Genomic DNA, 23,507 nt, shown 5'->3' with positions numbered 1-23,507 from the left:
TTGAACCAGTTTACAACTCTACCAACCATGCATTAATGTCTCCTTTTTTCCACATTCCCTCCAACATTTATCATTTATCTTTTCTGTCCTATTAGCTAATCTAATAGGTATGAGATAGTAACTAAGAATTGTTTTAATTTTCATTTCTCCACTCAATAGTGAGAGTATTTTTTTCACATGGCTTTAGATAGCTTTTATTGCTTCATCTGAAAACTGATCATATCTTTTGATCATTTATCAGTTGAGAAATGGCTCTTATTTTTATAAATTTGACTTAGCTCTCTATATGTTTGAGAAATGAGGCCTTTATCACAGAAACTTGCTTCAAATTTTTTTTCACCATTACTATTTCTAACTGTATTTCCCTCCATCCTATTCCCTCCATTTCATTTATTATATTCTTTCTGTCCTTTCACTCTGTATCTCCTCAACAGTTTTTTCCTTCTACCCCCTCCCCCAATTTGCCCTTCCTTCTATCACCTCCCCCTTCTCTTATCCCCTTCCCTTCCTCCTTTCCTGTAGGGTAAGATAGATTTCTGTACCCAACTGAGTGTGTATGTTATTCCCTCTTTGAGCCAATTCTGATAAGAGTAAGGTTCACTCATTCCCCCTCACCTCCCACTTCTTCCTCTCCACTGTAAAAGCTTTTTGTAGACCATTTTATGTAAGATAATTTATTCCATTGTACCTCTCCCTTTCTCTTTTTTCCAGTACATTGCTGTCTCACCCCTCAATTTTATTTTTTAGATATCATCCCATCATATTGAAATCACACCTCTGCCCTCTTTCTGTACACACTTGTTCTTACTACTCTAAGAATGTGAAAGGTCTTATGAGTTACAAGTACCATCTTCTCATGCAGGAATGTAAGCAGTTTAAACTTACTGAGTTCCTTATTTCCCTTTCCTGCTTACCTTTTTATGCTTCTCTTGAGTCGTGTATTTGAAAATGAAATTTCCTATTCAACTCTGTTCTTTTCATCAAGAATACTTGAAAGTCCTCTATCTGATTGAATGTCCATTTTCCCCCTGAATGATTATACTCAGCTTTGCTGGGTAGGTGATCCTTGGTTATAACCATAGGCCCTTTGCCCTCCAGAATGTGATATCACAAGCCCTCCAATTCTATAATGTATAAGGTGCTACATCTTGTGTTATCCTGACTGTGGATCCACCATAGTTGCATTGTTTCTTTCTGTTTGCTTGCAATATTTTCTCTGTCACCTGGAAACCATGAAATTTGGCTATAACATCCCTGTTACTTTTCATTTTGGGATCTATTTCAGGAGGTGAGCAGTGGATTCTTTCAATTTCTATTTTTAGCTTCTGGTTCTAGAACATCAGAGCTGTTTTCCTTGATAATTTCTTCAAAGATGAGGTCTACGCTCTTTATTATTGTGACTTTTAAGAAGTCCAATATTTTTAAATTCTCTCTCCTGGATCTGTTTTATAGGTCAGTTGTTTTCTTCATGAGAAACTTCACATTGTCTTCAATTTTTCCATTTTGGGTATTATTTTATTGTTTCTTGGCTTCTCATGAAGTCATTATCTTCAATTTGCTCCATTTTAATTTTTAAGCAATAATTTTCTTCAGTGAGCTTTTGGACCTCCTTTTCAATTTGCCTACTTCTGATTTTAAGGCAATCTTCTCCTCGTTGGCTCTTTGGATCTCTTTTACCATTTGGCCTAATCTGTTTGGCAAAGTGTTATTTTCTTTGGTATTATTTTGTGTTTGTGTTTTACAAGCTATTGACTCATTTTTCATGATTTTCTTGCATCACTCTCATTAGTCTTCCCAATTTTCCCTCTGCCTCTCTAACTTGATTTTCAAAATCCTTTTTGAACTCTTCTGTGGTCTGAGATCAATTCATATTTGACTTTGTTGTCTTCTTCAGAGTGTGTGTTTTTGTCTTCCTTGTTACCATATTAACTTTCTATAGTCAGAATTTTTTCAATTGTTTGCTCATTTCCCCAGCCTATTGTTTGACTTTTAACTCTTTGTTAAAGTAGGGCTCTGCTATGCCAGGGCTCCTCCTTGCCTTGGGACTTCCACTCAAGACTGCGATCCAGATACAAGTGCAAGCAAAGCAAGAGTGCTGCCTCAGTGCTAGCAAAGAGACCCTCGTTATCCCTTTCTGACTAGTTGTTTAACCACCTTACCAAATCTGTGGACTCAGAGCTCTGAAAGCAGCTGCTGCTGCCGCCACTGCCTATTCAGTCACTCCCAAGGCCTGATCTTGATTTTCCGGGACAGGGCCTGGGCTGTGGCAGCCTGCACTGGGGTGGGCTCCACTCTTACCCAGGTATGAGAGACCTTTCCTGCCAACCTTCCAAGTTTTCTTGGATGGGAAATTTGTTTTATTTCATCTTTTTGTGCATTCTACTGTTCTAGAATTTTTTAGACTCATTTTGAAGGCTATTTGGAGGGGTCTGGGGGAGAGTTTAGGTGAGTACTTGCATTTACTCCACCATCTTGATTGTGTCTCTCAATGAAGATATCTTTTTTTTTTGAAGGGAAAACATTTATTACAGAGATACTAAGTATTTTTCCAATGTGAAAACTGTAGAAATGGACAAATTACATATACATAATGATTCTCCCTTCCCCTTTGTAATTTCTTTTTTTTTAAAGCCTATTATCAGTTTATTTTTTTTTGAATTTTTTTTAAACTTAAAATCATTTTTTTTATTTTTAGTTTACAACACACGGTTCTACATAATTTTGAGATCCAGATTTTCTCCCCTCCCTCCCCAAGACGGCATGGAATCTCATATAACTACCATGTATAACTTCGCATTGAATTATCTTATACACTAGTCAAGTTGTGGAAAAGAATTATGACCAACGGGGTGAATCATGAGAAAGAAGAGACAGAACCAAAAAAAAAAAAACCAAAAAACAAAAACAAAAGAGAAGAAAAAAGGCGAGCATGAAGTGTGCCTCAATCTGCATTCAAACTTCACAGTTCTTTCTCTGGATGAAGATAGCATTCTCCATCGTGAGTCCCCCGGAGTTGTCCTTGCGTCTTTCGTTGCTGAGAAGAGCGAAGTATGTCAGGGTTGGTCCTCACAGAATCCATATATCTGTGGTTGTGTACAATGTTCTCCTGGCTGTGCTCCGCTCACTCAGCATTATATCGTGTAGGTTTTTCCAGATTGTTACGAAGTCCGTATCATCCCCCTTTCTTATGGCACAATAGTATTCCATTACTTTCATATACCACAGCTTGTTCAGCCATTCCCCAATTGATGGGCATCCCTTTGATTTCCATTTCTTGGCTATCACAAAAAGAGCTGCTATAAATATCCTTGTACATATGGGTCCTTTTCTCGCTTGTGTGATTTCTTTGGGATACAACCCTAGAAGTGGTATTGCTGGGTCAAAGGGTATGAACATATCTACAGCCCTTTGGGCATAGTTCCAAATTGCTCTCCAAAATGGCTGGATCAGCTCACAACTCCACCAGCAATGTAGCAATGTTCCAATTTTCCCACATCCTCTCCAGCATTTGTTATCCTCTTGCTTTGTTATTTTAGCCAATCTGACAGGAGAGATGTGGTATCTAAGAGTTGTTTTGATTTGCATTTCTCTAATCAGTAGTGATCCAGAGCATTTTTTCATATGCCTATAGATAGCTTTAATTTCTTCCTCTGAAAACTGCCTGTTCATATCCTTTGACCATTTCTCAATTGGGGAATGAAGATATCTTAATAGACTTTACTCCTATGATTTTGAGCCTTTTGTGATCAGATCAGAAGAATCTGTGTAGCACACAGATACTATTTTAGAGAATCAGTTCTAATATTTATCAGCTAAGGCACTAATAGAATCATATGCTTGGATTCATGAGGACTTGCATTTGAATCCTCCTCTCCTCTGAATCTTCATAAGCACATAAGCTTTCTGAGCCACCATTGCTACCACCGTCAACTGGGGCTAATAGGAGCCCCCACCTTTCCAGGGTGGTTTTGAGGGTCAAATGACTTAATGCAGACTGGTTTGCAAATTAAACATTTCTGCGTATCTATATATGTGTGTGTGTGTGTATATATATATATATATATATATATATATATATATATATATGTATGCATATATATATACATATACATATACATCCATATCCATCCATATATATATATATATATCCATCCATCCATCCATCCATATACATATATATCCATCCATCCATCCATATATATGTGCTATGGTACTACTGTTTTGCTCAGCCTAGCTGGTTAGCTCCTGTCCACCATGATAATGAACACCTGAAACTTAATCCCCTCCTAGGTCATTTCTCAGGTTGTATTCAAGCTGTAATCATCCCTGTTCCTGGAACTTGGAAAAGGGATGAAGAACCTGAAGAACGCCTGCTGTTATTCATCCTTCTGAACAAGACAGGGCAGCATAGCTCTTCTCCTGGTCACCCACTAGGCAGCTCCCTGGTCCCATAACTGGATTTCCTGCAGCCTTTAGTAGACAAATGGAATACCCGAGCCCACGGTCAAATGGTCTCTTTGTGCTGCATGACCTCAGAGTGAATCCTACAGAATAAATATGTTAGCTGCAATAGAGTTTTGACATGCTCAACAGTACTTGCAATAAAGGTGTCAATGGATGAAAGACATTGTTTTGTTTGATAAGCAAATTTGTTTGTAATGGAGATAATTGAGGCAAGATTCAAATCAGTTCAGTTCAACTCCAAAGCATTCATTGAGCACCTGATGTATACTAGGCAGCAAGCTAGATGTCCTGACACTCCAATTTTTCTGATTTACCAAAGTGGACAAAACTTAAGGAATTCCACTATTGTTTGGCAACGGCTTGGGCAGGTTCTGGGGAACCTTTTACATAGGGATGGCCTTGGACTCCAGGCATAAGCCCCGAAAGAGCCTCCAAAGTATCCCAACAACTGGAGATCCTCCTGACAGGAGGGTCTCAAAGCCCATTCTAAATTCCAGACACATTCACCTCTGATTATTAGCTCCCAATTTTCTAAAACCTAGTTGTAGCTGTAACTGCTAAAGCCAACTTGCATTCTGTTTCCAGTGCATGGAAAGAGGGCCAATTTAGGTTGAGAATCTGTAAACAAAAGCTTCAGGCCAAGAATACAGACTAGGGGACAATAGAAGTAGTTTCAGAGATGGCTGACTTCAAACACCGTTCATGTCAAGACTCCCGCATCCTAAGTCTGCTGGCTACAATCTTCTTCCACTGGAGGACTTGGAGGCAGGGTCTGGTCTTGCTCTGGTCACATGATATCCCTAAGGCTCCTTGAACCCTGGGCTATCCTGGATCAGAGTCCCATTAACCCTCTTCAAGCAGAACTGTGTCCCCTGACCCATTCGTTCTTAACTCATGACCCAGGCCTCTGGTAGTCTGGCTCCCAGTGCTCCACTCACCAAGAGGCAGGGTCCCTATCCTTTCCCATCCTGTCTTGGATTTTAGTCCTAAGTTAACAAATACATCAAATTTAAAAGAAATTAATCAGCTCTTATGTGCCAAGAGCTATGGATTTAAAGACCATAGCCAAATAGTTCCTGTCCCTGTGGAAGGTAACATTCAGCTGGGGAGAAGGGAATTGGTGTCTACAGAGTAATTCTAAGAGAGAAAGTAGACATATAGGGGAGGAGCAGCAGAGGCTTCATCAATGTGGTGGAACCTGGGATGAGCTTCAAAGGAAGCTGGGGATTCTGGCTGGGGGAGGTGGGGAGGGCCTGTATGGCCATCTCAGGGAGCCACCTGTGCAAAGGCCTAGCAAAGAATGATGGAAAGCTGTGTGCAGGAAGAGCTGACATGCTGGCTTTCCTAGAACAGAGAGGACACAAAGCTGGTTAATGTAGTATCAGCCTGGGAAGGTAGGAGGGAGCCATATTGTGGAGAATGTTAAATTCCAGGTTGCATGCTGTGTGTTTTATCCTGAAGTCAACAGGAAGCTGGTGGAGATTTTTGAGAGAGAAAACTAATCAGACTTAATTAATATCAATTTGGCACCTGTGTGGAAGATGATCTTGTGACCTAGGATAACAAAGTTTTTCCGTACTTTAGTTGTTCTGATCCATGCTTAAATCCTGTGGGTTTAGTCACACGTTAGGGACAGGGTTAGATTAGATACTTTTATCAAGTCCTTCCACCTCAATGATTCCTTTTGTTTATATGGATTTTTTCATCATTTTGGAGACTCAGGGATTTCCGTAATTAAATCAAAGTCACAGAGACCCTAAGTAGTAAAAGTGACACTTGGCCAGGCCAAACTCCAAGGCTGACAATCTTTCCCCAAATATCCTTGGTGGGCTCAGGTGGGTCTTTCCCAAAATAGGCTAAGGTATCATCAGCCCTCCCTCTTCTCACTCTGTCCTTGTTTCTTCCTGTGTATAGCTAGATACAGACATGGATGATAAAGATAACAAAGATGACATAGATAGATGACACAGATATAGACATCAAAAATATAAACATGTGATAAAGATGAGGCTACATGGAATGATGGGCAGAGAGGTGACCTGAGTGTCAAGAAATCCAGGATCAAATCCTGTTCCTGACACATGCTGGCTCTGCTACTGAACAAATAGTGAACTGCTGAGCGCTAAAGTCAACTCCCCATGACTCTGAGTTGTAAAGAACATGCCAAATTGCCCTGGGAAGCATTTTTCACTGAGAACTTACCATACCAAATCACATCTGCATAAAGTAGTGTCTACATCGATATATCCCAGGCAGGTAGACAGTACAGTATATAGAGGCCTGGACGGAGAGTCCAGAAGACTGGAGCTCTAATCCTGCTCCACACATTTCCTGTCTATGAGACCCTGACCATGTCACTTGTCCTCTGACTGACTTGATTTCCTCATCTGTAAAATGGGTACAGCACCTCACGTAAGTGCAATTAGCTAATAAAACCTAACTCTTAGTGCGATTATAATCATGAAGTGAGATAACATTTGAATGAGCTTCACAATTTTGAAGGCAGACAATAAATGATAGTCGTGTCAAAATAATGACAATAACAAAACAATAAAATTGTGGTGTTTATTATCGCATTGTCCTTTCCAATATGAGCACCTTTGGAGCATGGAATATTATTGCTTTTCCATCTCTATGCCCAGCACTTAGCTGTTTAGTTGTTTTTAATATAATTAGTGCTTTTTCAATACATGGAGTCCGAATGCAGAGCAAAGCACACATTTTTATAGCGCTGTTTTCTGAGGTTTTTGTCCATGTTTTCTTGCAGAAGACCACTAATCTGGAAATATGTTTTTCAGGCTACACATGTACAGCTTATATCAAATTGTTGCCTTTTCAACGAGGTGGGAGGGAAGGGAGTGAGAGAGGGAATTAGAAACTCAAAATTTTAAAAAAATGTTAAAACTGTTTTTTACCTGTAATTAGAAAAATGAAATTTGAGAGTAGGCAAAATAACTTTTTGCAATCCCCCTAGACAGGAGTTATTAGCCAGAAATCAATGACTCTCTCAGTCACCTTGACTCTGTCTCTGAGCCATTCACCTTCACCATCATAACCTCTCACTGGGTACACAAATTTACCTAAATTTACATTTCGAGAAACAATTACCGACAGGACATGGGATGGATTGTAGTATGGGTCCTCACCTTCATTGCATGTCTGTAAAGGGAAAATGGGGACATGTTTTCCCCCATGATACTCAGATCAAACAGAGCAATTTGATCTGAAAAAGCCATTCACATAGGAATGGGACTCTCCTGGACTTTTCCCAGGGGCCCAGGCTAGGATCTGTTCTGAGCCAGACCCTCCACACTGCCTCCTTGAATTCACACCTTCACAAGCAGAGGGAGGTAGTGGGGCAGGTCCATGAGCAGAGACATGTGAGGCACCTCCAAATCCTATAAACTGTTTGCAGGTGCCATCTCTGCCACCTCCCCATGACTTGGGGATCTCTCCTGGTTACTGGGAATCTAGTCCTGGGACACAGAGAGAAGTCTTCTTCATTTATCCACAACCAGCTGTAACCATTCACATATCAGTCAGTAAACAGGATCTTGAGGTCACACATGTGGGGACATGAAAGAGAGAGCCAGCCTCAGCCAATGTGACTCAGTGTGGTTTAAAGGGTCCCTGAGGTGAGACTCCTACCAGACCTAGGGCTCTTTTGCATATGGAAACCTAAGGGACCTGTAGTAAATCCTGCTCAGGATATAAAAGCTTCCTCCTTCCTTCTGCCCTCTCAGGGCTCTGAGTGCTCTCTCTGCAGGTCTCTAAAGGCCAGGATGGTCTCCTTATGGCAGTTTCTCTGGCTCCTGGTGCTCTGGGCTCAAGGTAAGACACAGCAGGGCAATGAAGGGTTTAGAAGATCACCGGTTTTCAGGGATTAAAAACCTGATGACTCCTTGATCCAGTGAGTGAGCAAGCTTCAGCACAACAGAAGCAGACAGGGGCAGACTAGCATGACCAGCCCCAAACTACACCTGTGGGAAAGATGGTTTCTGTCTCGTGTTGATGCCATACAAAACTCCTTGCAATACTTTGCAATTTCAGTGGTCTCCACAAAATTGTCTTGCTCCTATACTTTGACTTTGACATTCACATATTTATATCTTCTTCTAATTTTGTTGGTTTTCTAGATTCACAAGGAGCCATTGTGCTGACCCAGTCTCCAGGATCCTTGTCCACATCTCTAGGAGAGAGAGTCACCATCAACTGCAAGGCCAGTGAGAGTGTAACTACTTATGGTATTAACATCTTAAATTGGTACCAGCAGAAACCTGGCCAAGCCCCCAGGCTCCTCATCTATATTGCTACCAATCTGGCATCTGGAGTGCCTGCCCGGTTCAGTGGCAGTGGCTCGGGGACAGATTTCACTCTCACCATCAGCAGCCTGGAACCTGAGGATGCTGGAGATTATTACTGTCAGCAGGCTAAGAGCTACCCTTTCCCACAGTGCCTCAGCCCTGAACAAAAACCTCCCCAGGCTGTTCAGGGGATTCAGTCAGAGCATTAGCTGTTTCCTTTCTGGTCCCCAGGGCAGAGCAGCCCCTGTTGTCTGGGTAGGCTCACATCTCTTAGGGCTTCCTCTTTCTTGTTTCAAAGGTCCACTTTTTTCTAACAACTGAGTGCATTAGTTATTTTGATTATTATAAATACGCAAATGAACCCCAAAGGACTTATGAAGAAAGCTTCTATGTATATCCTGAAAAAGAAATGATAAATAGAAGTATATGTAGAATAATTTTACGTATATATGGCTATTTGTATCTAATTTTGCCCATCTGTAGGATAAAATAGGCTGAGGGAAGAAAAAAGAAAAAAATTACCAAATAACTCTGTTGTATATTTAAAAGGAGTAGCATGTTACAAATATTAGATTTACAGTTTAGTGCAATCTTACTTTTCTTATACATTGTTAGGGAAATGGTTGTTTTATTCCACAAATTAAAAATAAAATTAATCAAAACACAAAGCCTTGTCAAACAGAAACCCTATCTTCAGAGCCTAGTAGAGTGGAGTTAAAACAACCCCCTGGGGAAAAAAGTGGAAAATCCAAGCACAGAACATTCTGACATTTCAAATCCACTTGACATCTTTGCCTTAAGATAAAGTGTTTCTCTTGTTGGAAGCCCAGGTGTCTGCTGAGGAGGCTTTCCTCCGGCTCTGCTTAGCAATGAGTTAGACAAGGCTAATTTTTTTTTTCCAACCCTGGCCACATTGGCCAGGCCAAGAGCCAAGATGAATGTTTTCATCAACCTACTCAACCCCTCATTGGGAACTCATCATTTCTTGCTTCTGAGAGGATGACAACCTTATTAACTGAGGCTAATGTGTGCACCTGTATGGATTGGGGTGTAATTACCAGCAGGTATAGGGGTAGTTCTTAGGCCTGTTGGTATTAGGGCCACAGCCATTCACTGGTCATCTCTGCTAGGTGTTTCTGATTTTATTCTTTGCTTCAGGAGATCTCTTGGTGTTATGAAGGTCCAAGGCCCTGCCCACTGCCTTGAGGACCAAGAACACACATATGTTTCCACAACTATTTAAGGGCTCTCTGCTCAGCCTTTATCACTGAAAAGAAGAGGAGATAGTCTCACCTCCTAGGTTCAGCTGGATGGCATCTCAGCCCCTGTCCCCACAATGTCCATAAACTCCTTCTGTCCTTCTACATCATACACTCAAATCCAAGAGTGGGCTTATATGAAGTATAAGCAGCTGCTTATATCATTTTGCCAACTCATAGAGGTTTAGTAGACAGAACAAAATCCCACAGTTAATAAAATGTGCAACTGAAACTCAGCCAGGCCAACCTCTAAGGCTGATGTTCTTTCCCCAAGTGTCGTGGTGAGACTCAGGCCTGTCTTTCCAAAAATGAGCTAAGTGTCCATGAGCAAGAGCTTCATGGACAGTTTACAACCTTTAGATGCAAATCAAGTTTTGGTGTGCTCAGGAATACTTGTTATAAGGGTGGCAATGAAGGAAAGGCAGACGTTGTTTTGTTTGGTGAGGACATCAGCTGTAAAAGAGATATTTGCAGCAAGATTCAAATTAGTTCAATTCAATTCAAAAGCATTGATGGATCACTTACTGTGCACTAAGTATTAGCTTAGATATCCAGAGACTCCATTTCATCAAATCAAGCAAACTAGACTCAACTTGAGGAATTTCATCACTGCTTGGCAATGGTTTGGCAAGGTTCTGGAAGATTTTGTACCCAGGCATGGCCTCAGACTCCCAGCACTGGCCCTGAAGGAGTCTCCAAAGTATATCAATGACTGATGGGCCCTGATCCCTGATAGGGGGGACCTCAAAGTTCCTATTGAATTCCAATCACTTTTACCACTGGTCTTGAACCCTCAATTTCCTGATAACTAGTTCGAGATCTATGTCCTTGGAAAGACTCCCCCTAAAGAAAACTTTACTGTATTTCATTTTTTTAAAAGTAGCATTACAAATATGTTGAAAGAAGGTAAATCTAGCTTGAGAATCTATGGACAAAACTTTAAGTCCAAGAAGCCAGCCAGATTGAGGGAGAAGAAAACCAGCTTCTGAGAAAGCAGAGTAAAAACAAACAAAATAGAGAAACATTCAGGTCCAGACTGCAGCTTCCTAAATCTGCTGGCTACATTCAATCCTCCACCACTGGAGCACTTGGAGTTTGGATCTGGTCTTGCTCTGGTTGAATGATATCCCTAAAGCTGCTTGAACCTTGGGATTTCCTAGATCATAGTCTTCCTCACCCTTGGCAGGCAGAACTGTCTCCCCTGTCCCATCAGATTTTAGCTCATGACCTAGGACTCCAGTGTTCTACATCCTAGTCTTTCCCTCACCAAAAGTCAGGGTCCCCACCCCATCGGGATGCTTACTCACAAGTCAACAAATTCATTAAAATAAAAAAATACTTTAATTATGTATAATGTGAAAAAAAATGGTGGATTCAAAGAACATAGCCAAGTAGTTCCTACCCTTGTCGGAATTTGATATTCAGTTGTGTGAAGGCAACTGGTGTCTTCAGAGTAATTCGAAGAGGGAAGAAGACATGTATAAGAGGAGCGGCAGAGGCCTTCCAAATGGGATGCAGCCTGAGCTATGCTTCAGAGGAAGCTGGAGATTCTTCCTGTTTGAGGTAGGGAGGTCCTGCATGTCCACCTGTGGAAAAGTATCATAATACCTGATGGCATGCTGGCTTTACTAGAACAGAGAGGACACAATGCTGGTTAATATGACCTCAGCCTGGGCAGCCTGAGGGAGACAAATTGTGGAGAATGCTACATGCCAGGGTGAGGATTTTGTGGTTTTTCCTAGAGTCAACAGGAAGCCGGGGTAGAGTTTTGAGTAAGGGAGTGAATACATCAGATAGATTGAATTAATAGCAATTTGGTACCTGTGTGAAAGAGGGAAAATTACAATAGTCTCTGTTAATCTGGTGCCCTTGGATAATAAAGTTTTTCTGTACTTTAGTTTTTCTGATCAACAAAAATTCCTGTGGGTTCATTCATACCTTAGAGAGAAGGTAAGTTCTGATATCTTCAAGAAATCCTTCCAACTCTGAGATTCCTTGATTTCAAATGGATTTTTTCACCATTTTGTTAAATCAGAGAGGTTTAATGGGTCTGATGAAAGTCACAAGGCTAAGCAGTTAGTAGAACAGACACTGACCCAGGCCAAACCCCAAGGCTGATAGCCTTTCCCCAAATTTCCTTGATAGGCCCATGTCTATCCCAAAATAGGATGAGGGATCCTCAGTCCTGCATCTTCCCTCTCTGTCCTCATTTCTTCATGTGTATAGCTAGATACAAACATGGATGATAAAGATAACAAAAATTACATAGATAGATGACACAGATATAGACATCAAAAATATAAACATGTGATAAAGATGAGGCTACATGGAATGATGGGCAGAGAGGTGACCTGAGTGTCAAGAAATCCAAGACTAAATCCTATTCCTGACAGACGCTGGCTGTGCTACTGAACAAATAGTGAACTGCTGAGCACTGAAGACAACTCTCCATGACTCTGAGTTGTAAAGAACATGCCAAGTTGCCCTGGGAAGCATTTTTCATCGAGAACTTACCATACCAAATTACATTTGCATAAAGTAATATCTACATCGATATATCTCAGGCAGGTAGAAGGTACAGTATATAGAGGCCTGGACGGAGAGTCCAGAAGACTGGAGCTCTAATCCTGTTCCATACATTTGCTGTCTATGAGACCCTGACCATGTCACTTGTCCTCTGACTGACTTGATTTCCTCATCTGTAAAATGGGTATAGTACCTCACATAAGTACAATTAGCTAATAAAACCTAACTCTTAGTGCGATTATAATCATGAAGTGAGATAAAATTTGAATGAGCTTCACAATTTTGAAGGCAGACAATAAATGATAGTCATGTCAAAATAATGACAATAACAAAACAATAAAAATTGTGGTTTTATTATCGCGTTCTCCTTTCCAATATGAGCACCTTTGGAGCATGGAATGTTATTGCTTTTCCATCTCTATGCCCAGCACTTAGCTGTTTAGTTGTTTTTAACATAATTCATGCTTTTTCAATACATGGAGTCTGAACGCAGAGCAAAACACACATTTTTATAGAGCGTTTTTCTGAGTTTTTTGTCCATGTTTTCTTGCAACAGAGAACTAATCTGGAAACATGTTTTTCAGGCTGCACATGTACAGCTTATATCAAATTGTTGCCTTTTCAATGAGGTGGGAGGGAAGGGAGTGAGAGAGGGAATTAGAAACTCAAAATTTAAAAAAAATGTTAAAATTGTTTTTACCTGTAATTAGAAAAATGAAATTTGAAAGTAGGCAAAAATAACTTTTTGCAATCCCCCTAGACAGGAGTTCTTAGCCAGAAATCAATGACTCTCTCATTCACCTTGACTCTGTCTCTGAGCCATTCACCTTCACCATCATAACCTCACATTAGGCACACAGATTTACCTAGATCTACATTTCTAGATACAATTACAGACAGGACATCTGATGGATTGCAGTATGGATGCTCACCTTCCTTGCATGTCTGTAAAGGGGAAATGGGGACATGTTTTCCCCCATGATACTCAGATCAAACAGAGTAATTTGATCTAGTCACTGACAAAAGCCACTCACATAGGAATAAGCCTCTCCTGGACTTTTCTCAGAAGCCCAAGCTAGGATCTGTCCATGAGTCACACTTTCCTCCCTGCCTCCTTGAATTCACACCTTCACAAGCAGAGGGAGCTAATGGGGAAGGACCATGAACAGAGTCAGGTGAGACACCTCCAAATCCTATAAACTGTTTGCAGGTGCCATCTCTGCCACCTCCCCATGTCTTGGGGATCTCTCCTGGTTACTGGGAATCTAGTCCTGGGACACAGAGAGAAGTCTTCTTCATTTATCCACAACCAGCTGCAACCATTAATCTATCAGTCAGTAAACATGATCTTGGGGTGGCACATTTGGGGATGTGAAAGAGAGAGGCAGCCTCAGCCAGTGTGACTCAGTGTGGCTTAAAGGGTCCCTGGGGTGAGACTCCTACCAGACCTAGGGCTCTTTTGCATATGGAAACCTAAGGGACCTGTAGTAAATCCTGCTCAGGATATAAAAGCTTCCTCCTTCCTTCTGCCCTCTCAGGGCTCTGAGTGCTTTCTCTGCAGGTCTCTAAAGGCCAGGATGGTCTCCTTATGGCAGCTTCTTTGGCTCCTGGTGCTCTGGGCTCAGGGTAAGGCACAGCAGGTCAATGAAGGGTTTAGAAGATCACAGGTTTTCAGGGATTAAAAACCTGATGACTCCTTGATCCAGTGAGTGAGCAAGCTTAGGCACAACGGAAGTAGACAGGGGCAGACTAGCATGACCAGTCCCAGATTACACCTGTGGGAAAGATGGTTTATCTCTAGTGTTGACACCATATAAAACTCCTTGCAATACTTTGCAATTTCAGTGATCTCCACAAAATTGTTTTGCTCCTATACTTTGACTTGGACATTCACATATTTGTATCTTCTTCTAATTTTGTTGGTTTTCTAGATTCACAAGGAGCCATTGTGCTGACCCAGTCTCCAGGGTCCTTGTCCACATCTCTAGGAGAGAGAGTCACCATCAGCTGCAAGGCCAGTGAGAGTGTAACAAGTAGTTCTGGTAATAGCTACTTACATTGGTACCAGCAGAAACCTGGCCAAGCGCCCAGGCTCCTCATCTATGATGCTACCAATCTGGAATCTGGAGTGCCTGCCCGGTTCAGTGGCAGTGGGTCTGGGACAGATTTCACTCTCACCATCAACAACCTGGAGCCTGAGGATGCTGGAGATTATTACTGTCAGCAGTCTAAGAAATCCCCTTTCCCACAGTGCTTCAGCCCTGAACAAAAACCTCCCCAGGCTGTTCAGGGGATTCAGTCAGAGCATTAGCTGTTTACTTTCTGGTCCCCAGGGCAGAGCAGCCCCTGATCTCTGGGTAGGCTCACATCTCTTAGACCTTCCTCTTTCTTGTTTCAAAGGCCCACTTTTTTCTAATGACTTTGAGTGAATTAGTTATTTTGACTATTATAAATACCCCAATGAACCACAGAGGACTTATGAAGGAAGCTGGTATCTGTATCCTGAAAAAGAAATGATAAATAGAAGTATGTGTAGAATAATTTTACATATGTATGGCTATATGTGTCTAATGTTGCCCATCTGTAGGATAAAATAGGGTGAGGGAAGAAAAAAGAAAAAAAATTACCAAATAACTCTGTTGTATATTTAAAAGGAGTAGCATGTTACAAATAGTAGATTTACAGTATTAGTGCAATCTTATTTTCCTTATACTTTGTTATGGAAATGGTTGTTTTATTCCATAAATTAAAAATAAAATTAACTCAAAACATAAAGCTTTGTCAAACACAAACCCTATCTTCACAGCTTAGTAGAGTGGAGTTAACACAGCTCTCTGGGGAAAAAAGTGGAAAATCCAAGCAGAGAATATTCTGACATTTCAAATCCACTTGACATCTGTGCCTTAAGATAAAGTGTTTCTCTTGTTGTTGAAAGCCCAGATTTCTGTTGAGGAGCTTTTCCTCCGGCTCTGCTTAGCAATGAGTTAGACTAGAGTAATTATTTTTCCAGCCCTGGCCACACCGGCCAGGCCAAGAGCTAAGATGAATGTTTTCATCCACCTAGTCAACCCCTCATTAGGAACTCATTATTTCCTGCTTCTGAGAGGACGACGGCCTTATTGACTAACTGAGGCTACTGTGTGCACCTGTGTGGATTGGGGTGTAATTACCAGCAGGAATAGGGGGAGTTCCTAGGACTGTAGGTATCAGGGCCACAGCCATTCACTGGTCATCTCTGCTAGGTGTTTCTGATTCTATTCTTTGCTCCAGGAGATCTCTTGGTGTTATGAAGGTCCAAGGCCCTGCCCACTGCCTTGAGGACCAAGAACACCCATATGTTTCCACAACTATTTAAGGGCTCTCTGCTCAGCCTTTATCACTGAAAAGAAGAGGAGATAGTCTCACCTCCTAGGTTCAGCTGAATGGCATCTCGGCCCCTATCCTCACAGTGTCCATAAACTCCTTCTGTCCCGCATCATACACTCAATTCCAAGGGTGGCCTTATATGAAGAATAAGCAGCTGCTTACATCATTTTGCCAACTCAGAGAGGTTTAGTAGAGTGATCCAAATTCCACAGTTAATAAAAAGTGCAACTGAAACTCAGCCAGGCCGCCCTCTAAGGCTGACGTTCCTTCCCCAAGTGTCATGGTGAGACTCAGGTGTGTCTTTCCAAAAATGGGCTAAGTGATCTCTCCCTGATCATTTCCTTTCCCAGTGTGAGTAGGTAGATATAATGATCATATAGATAATAAAGATGATATAAATAAATTATACAGTTCTCAATATTATTAATACATATGATCAAAATGAGACAACGTGGAATAATGGACAGAGAAATGACTTGTGAGTCAAGAAATCTGATTCTGACCCATGCTTGCTGATTCCTAAACAAATACTTAAACTTTGTCACCGGTGGAGTTCAAGAAATGTAGACTGAGGCACATTTTCTCTGAGCAAGATAAGAGTTTATTAGGAGGGATAGTACCTGTTAATAAAGCAGGTGAACAGCTGTCTCAGTTTAAGCTAAATGATGAATCTTGATTGGTTACACAGATGAGGGAGAAGGGACAATATAATGGGTGAGAAGTTAGGAATGAGTGGCAGGCTATGGTACATCGTTCCCCAAAATGGGCAATAATTATACCTCCCTCTACTCTCTCTGCAGGGGGTTCAGCTCAGAGCAGCAGCTCCTTCCTTTCTGGTCCCCAGGGCAGAACAGCCCCTGCTCTCTGGGCAGGCTCGCATCTCCCAAGGCTTCCCCTTTATGGTCCCATAGGTCCCAGAAATTCTTGTCAATCATAAACCCTGCCTGCAGAGCCAAGGCAGAGTGAAGCTGGCACAGCCCCCTGGGAAATGAAGGGGAAAATCCAAACAGGAAAATGCTGAGACTTCAAGTCCACTCTATCTCTGTGCCTTGACATAAAGTGTTTCTCTTCTTGGGAGCCCAAGTTCGCGTTGAGGAGGCTTTGCTCTGGTTCTCTGTAGTCCTGGCTATGTTCAGTCATTTCTGACTCCTCCTATCGGTAAAGAGAAAATGGGGACAACATGTTTCCCCCCATGATACTCAGATCTGGTAAAGTAATTTCATCTAGGCACTGACAAAAAGTATTCACATATTATTCACCGGCTCTCCTGGGCTTTTCCCAGGGCCCTAGGCTAGCATCTATCCTTCAGCCAGACCCTCTTTCCTGGGATTTTCTTGGCACAGTTCCTAGAGTGATTTGCCATTTCATTCTCAAGCTTATTTCACAGATGAGGAAACTGAGGGAAAGAGGGTTAAGCCCAGACTCCCATAGCTAGTAAGTGTCTAATGTCAGATTTGAACTCAGGACCACGAGTCTTTTGGATGCCATGCCCAGGGCTCCATCCACTGAGCCACCTGGCTGCCATGGCATACACTAGATTCCTTTTTCTCCAGGCCTGGCCACACTGGTTTCAAAGGGCTGGGTTCCTTATGACTTGGGCCTGGGCAAGAGCTTGACTCACCCAGCCACTCACCAGGTAGAGACTTATCATTTCCTGCATCTGGAGGAAAATCATCTCATTGAAAGACTGAGTGCACCTGGATGTGTTGTGGTGTTCCTCCAAGCAGGCATAGGGGAAGTTCCTAGGACTGTAGGTATCAGGACCATGGCCATTCACTGGCTGTCTCTGCTAAGTGTCTCTGATTCTGTTCTCTACCCCAGGAGATCTCTTGGTGTTATAAGGGTCCAAGGCCACAGACTCCAGGTGTATGCCCTGAAAGAGCCTCCAAAGTATCCAAACCACTGCTGGGCACAGATCCCAGATGAGAGGATCTCAAATCTCCTTCTGTATTCCAATCCCTTTTTCCTCTGATCGTTAGTCCCAAATTGTCTGACAACTAACTCTAACTGGTAAAGCCAAGTTGAGTTGTATTTCAGATATGTGGAAAGAGGGTTAATCTAACTTGAGAATCTGAGGACAAAACCTCCAGGCCAAGAAAGCAGTAAGGGCAGGGGAGAATGGACCCAGCCTCAGAGAAGGCAGACTTCAGCAACCATTCAAGCCCTGAAGTGAAATTTCTGAATCTGCTGGCCATATTCAATCCTTGTCCACTGAAGGACTTGGAGGCAGTATCTTCTGTGGTTCTGATCACATGATGTTCCTGAAGCTCCTTTTAATCTGGGCTTTCCTGGGTCACAGTCCTCCTAATCCTCCTCAGGCAGAAGTGTGTTCCCTAACCCATCACTTCTTAGCTCATAACCCAGACCTCCAGTACTCTGGTTACTAATCTATCACTCACCATGGAAGCAGGGTACCCATCCCATCAGAATGTTTAGGAAAGCCAGGAAAACCACATCACATTAAAAAAAAATTAAGCATCCATTATGTACAAGAAGTTGTCGATTCCAAGACCATAGCCGAATAATTCCCATGCTTGAGGAATTGTGGAACAATCAACTGGGGAGAAGGCAACTGGTGTTTACAGAGTAATTTCAAGAAAGAAAGAAAACAAATATGGGAGGAGTAGCGGAGACCTGACCAATGAGTGTGTCCCTGCCACCTACTATCCTAGGAACTCTCCCTATGCCTGCTGGGAGGCACCCTCCAATTTAGCCAGGTACACACATTAGCTTGAGTCAGCCAATAATGTTACTGTCCTCCAGATACAGGAAATGACGGGTCTCCAGCTGGGCATTGGCTGGGTGAGTCAGGGCATTCTCCTTAGCTCCTGGCCAGGCCCAGTTCATAAGGAACCCAGCTTTGTGAGACCAGTGTGGCCAGGGCTGGAGAAAAAGGAATCTAGTCAATATCATGTCAGTCAGGTGGCACAACACATAGAATGCTGAGCCTGGATTCCAAAAGACTCATTTTTCTGAGTTTAAATCTTATAACCCTTGGCAAATCACTTAACCCTATTTGACTTAGTTTCCTCACCTGTGAAATGAGTTGGAGTCTATATTCCTTGGCCAAGCCACTCTAGGCACTTTCCCAAGAAAAGCTCAAGAGTGGTTATGAAGTAAGAAACAACTAAACATAATCAACCAGCAAGTTTCTATCCTTTGCTACAGAGAACCAGAGCAAAGCCTCCTCGACACGAACTTGGGCTCCCAAAAGAGAAACACTGTATGTCAAGGCAAAGAGATCAAGTGGATTTGAAGTGTCAGCAGTTCCCCATTTGGATTTTCCTTTTTGTTTCCCAGGGTGTTGTGCCCCCTTCACTCTGCCTTGCCTGTGCTGACAGGGTTTGTGATTGAAAAGGCTTTGTTAGAAGGAGAGGACCTGTGGGATCAGAAAGGGGAATCCCTGGGAGATGAGAGCCTGCCCAGAGAGCAGGGGCTGCTCTGTTCTGGGGACTAGAGAGCAAGCAGCTGCTGCTCTGAGTTGAATGCCCTGAACAGCCTGGGGAGATTTTTGTTCAGGACTGAAGCACTGTGGGAGGCCATCCATAAGTCTGCAGACAGTAATATTCTCCTGCATCCTCAGGCTCCACCCTGCTGATGGTGAGAGTGAAATCTGTTCCAGACCCACTTTCACTGAATCATGCAGGCAGTCCAAATGCAAGACTGATAACATGGTAAATGAGGAGGCTGGGGGCTTTGCCAGGTTTTTCCTGACACCAGTGTAAGTAGCGATTACCAAAAATGTCTAAACTCTCACTGGCCTTGCAGCTGATAGTGACTCTCTCTCGGGGAGAGCAGGACAAGGATCCTGGAGACTAGATCAGCACAATGGCCCCATTGGAAGCTAGGATGAAACAAGAAGTATTTCACTATAGATATGTATGATGGAGCATATAAAAATGCAAGAACAGGAAAATTTTGTGGTGATAAATGAGTTCCCATATCTGTGACAATTAATTGTATTTCTTATCAATGTTTGATAGGAACCATGTTTTCCCAGTCAGAGTTGTTTTTCTTTTTTATTGGATGGCCTGGTCATGCCTGTCAGCCCATCTGCCCTTGCTGCACTTAAGCTTCCCCACCCTCTGCATCAAGGGAATCATTAGATTTTGTTTTATTTTGTTTCCTAGTATAAACCTCTATGCTTGAAGCTCCATCTCTGATCTGCTGTGTCTTACCCTGAGCCCAGAGCACCAAGAGCCAGAGGAGCTGAGAGGTGGGAATCATCTAGACCCTTGGAGATCTGTAGACAGAGCACCTTAAGATGGGCAGGAACAGGGGGCTTTACATCCTGAGCAGAGCTTATGAGAGATCCTTTCTGGTATGAGCCTCATCTCAAGGCCCTGTCAGCCAGATTAGGTCAGACCAACTGAGGCTGGTCCTGGAGGACACGCCTTCCTCTTTTTTGTCCCCAAATCAGGAACCTCAAGATCATAGAGAAGTTCATATTTAGTGTCTGCTATAGGAATGGTTGCAACTGGCTGTGGCTAAATGAGAGAAGGCTTCTGTCTGTGCCCCAGGACTAGATTCCCTGTAAGCAGGGAGAGAGCTCCAACCCTTGGGGAGGTGGCCGAGGTAGCAGGAGTTCAGGGTCACTTACCTGACTGTGCTCACGTACCTGCCCCCGTACTTCCCCCTACTGGAGACATTATGAAGTCAAGGAGGCAGGGAGGAATGTCTAGCCAAGGCTGGACAGCCCTTTAGCCAGGGTCTCTGAGAAGAATGTGGGGGAATGGATCTAGGCAGTCCCTAGGTGAGGTCACGGGAGTTATCCTAGGCATTGAAGAGGCAAACATTGTGCCTTCTCTGATCTCCATATTCCTGTCCTAGATATAAGTATAAAGCCAGAACTTATACTCCTGTAGCTATGTAGCTATGACCAAGCCTGACCACTTCTCAGAACATAGATCTGGTTAAATCTGTGGGCCCCATCTGTGCGTGTGAAGAGGAGAGTGCTTGGCTCAGTTAAAGAAAAAAGGAAGCTGGAGAATGAGTCTTTCACTTCTGGTCAATCACTTATCTCTCAGGAGAAGGCCATAGTCTCGGAATCTCTGTCTCTTGTCTTTCTTCTCTCCAATCACATAGATGTCTTGACAAACTTTACTCCTATAATTGACAGTGTCCAGATCTTTAGAGTGTGGGTAGCACAGGGATACTCCTTTCCAGATTCATTTCAAAAATTTGTCAGCTAACCTACTAACAGAACAATGTGCTAGGAGTCATGAGGACTTGTATTTGAATCTGTCTCTCTCCTGAATCTTAATAACCAAATAAGCTTTCTGAGCCACTGCTTCCCCAACCATCAATTTTGGCTAATAGGAACCCCCACTTTCCCAGTGCGGAAGCCAATATAAAGTGATTGCAAATTCGATATTTCTATATAGATGTGAATTCTTTCTCTACCTCTATGCTCACCTTAGCTGTGTCCACCATGACAATTAACGGCTGGACCTTAACCCCCCTCCTAGGTGATTTCTCAGATCCTTATTCTAGCTCTATCCATCCCTGTTACTGGTACTTTGAAAAAGGATGAGGAACATGAAGAATGCGTCCTGTCCCTCCTCCCTGTGACCAGAAGAGGGCCCCATTTCTCTTCTTGTGGTCACAGAGTGTTTGTCCTTTGTTCTCAAAGAGGACCAATCAGGAAGGTGATGTCTTGACTTACACAAGTGAATTGGATTTAACTGAGACAGGGCTGTGCAAAGTCACCAGTTTCACTGTCTCCTCTAGAGGCAACTGGGTTCCGGAAGACTGGAGATGGCCCAGGATGTTGTGGGAAACCTCTTCTTTTTTTTAGCTAAGGTCTATCCAAGATTTCTGTTTGTCCGAGGTAGCACGCATTCAGAGATTAAGTGTTGCACAACATGAGAGTGAATTCTATTAGCAAGAGCTTCATGGGCAGTTCAGATCCTTTAGATGCAAATCAAGTTTTGGTGTGCTCAGGAATACTTGGTATAAGGGTGCCAATGAATGAAAGGTAGGCATTGTTTTGTTTGGTGAGAACATCGGTTATAAAAGTGACAATTACAGCAAGATTCAAATCAGTTCAATTCAATTCAAAGGCATTCATTGATCACTTACTTGCACTAGGCATTAGCTTAGATGTCCAGAAACTTCACTTCATCAAATCAACCAAACTGGACTGAACTTGAGGAATTTCATCATTGCTTGGCAATGGCTTGGCAAGGTTCGGGAAGATCCTGTACACAGGGATGGCCTCAGACTCCCAGCATGGGCCCTGAAGGAGTCTCCAAAGTATATCAACGACTGATGGGCCCTGATCCCTGATAGGGGGGACCTCCAAGTCCCTGTTGAATTCCAATCACTTTAACCTCTGGTCATGAACCCTCAATCTCCTGGTAACTACTTCTAGCTCTATCTCCTTGGAAAGACTCCCCCTAAAGAAAACTTTAATTGTATTTCATTTTTTAAAAGTAGCATTACAAATATGTTGAAGGAAGGTAAACCTAGCTTGAGAATCTATGGAGAAAACTTTCAGTCCAAGGAGCTAGCCAGGTTGAGGGAGAAGAAAACCAGCTTCTGAGAAGGCAGATTAAAAACAAACAAAACGGAGAAACATTCAGGTCCAGATTGCAGCTTCCTAAATCTGCTGGCTACACTCTATGCTCCACCACTGGAGCACTTGGAGGTTGGTTCTGGTCTTTCTTTGTTCAAATATTATCCTAAAGCTTCTTGAGCCTTGGACTTTTTTAGATCATAGTCTTCCTAACCCTTGGTGGGCAGAACTGTCTCCCCTGACCCATCAGCTCTTAGCTCATGACCCAGGACTCGAGTGCTCTAACTCCTAGTCTTCCACTCACCAAAAGGCAGGGTCCCCCAGCCCCCATCCCATCGGGATGCCTAGGCACATGTCAACAAACACATCAAAATAAAAAAATCCTTTAATTATCTATAATGTTAAAAAAGCAGTGGATTCAAGAACATAGCCTAGTAGTTCCTACTCTTGTGGGAATTTGATATTCAGTTGGGTGAAAGCAACTGGTGTCTTCAGAATAATTTCAAGAGGGAAGAAGACATGTGTAGGAGGAGCAGCAGAGGCCTTCCAAATGGGATGGAACCTGAGCTATGCTTCAAAAGAAGCTGGAGATTCTTCCTGTTTGAGGTAGGGAGGTCCTGCATGGCCGCCTATCGGAAAGTATCATAATACCTGATGGCATGCTGGCTTTCCTAGAACAGAGAGGACACAAAGCTGGTTAATATGACCTTAGCCTCAGCAGGTTGAGGGAGAAAAATTGTGGAGAATGTTACGTGGCAGGTTGACGATTTTGTGGTTGTTCCTAGAATCAACAGGAAGCCAGGGTAGAGTTTTGAGTAAGGGAGTGACTACATCAGACAGATTGAATTAATAGCAATTTGGTACCTGTGTGAAAGAGGGAAAATTACAATAGTCTCTGTTAATCTGGTGCCCTTGGATTATAAAGTTTTTCTGTACTTTAGTTTTTCTGATCAACAAAAATTCCTGTGGGTTCATTCATACCTTAGAGAGGAGCTAAGTTCTGATATCTTCAAGAAATCTTTCCAACTCAGAGATTCCTTGATTTCAAATGGATTTTTTCACCATTTTGTC

The 23,507-nt window shown here is 42.6% G+C and overlaps 2 gene segments (V, D, J or C); both read left to right on the top strand.

Moving 5' to 3' along the window:
- The first annotated feature begins 8,212 nt into the window (after positions 1–8,212).
- LOC118842768 lies at positions 8,213–8,977 on the top strand. The segment is given in 2 exon segments: positions 8,213–8,295; positions 8,601–8,977. Coding segments are annotated over 2 exon segments (426 nt in total).
- A 5,115-nt stretch (positions 8,978–14,092) lies between these two features.
- On the top strand, positions 14,093–14,864 carry LOC118842767. The segment is given in 2 exon segments: positions 14,093–14,179; positions 14,485–14,864. Coding segments are annotated over 2 exon segments (429 nt in total).
- The last annotated feature ends 8,643 nt before the right edge of the window (positions 14,865–23,507 follow it).

The sequence above is a fragment of the Trichosurus vulpecula genome, chromosome 3, assembly GCF_011100635.1.
Source record: "Trichosurus vulpecula isolate mTriVul1 chromosome 3, mTriVul1.pri, whole genome shotgun sequence".
Classification (NCBI taxonomy): Eukaryota; Metazoa; Chordata; class Mammalia; order Diprotodontia; family Phalangeridae; genus Trichosurus; species Trichosurus vulpecula.
Note: the sequence above shows the minus strand (reverse complement) of the source record. Positions and strands in the feature narration are given on the sequence as shown.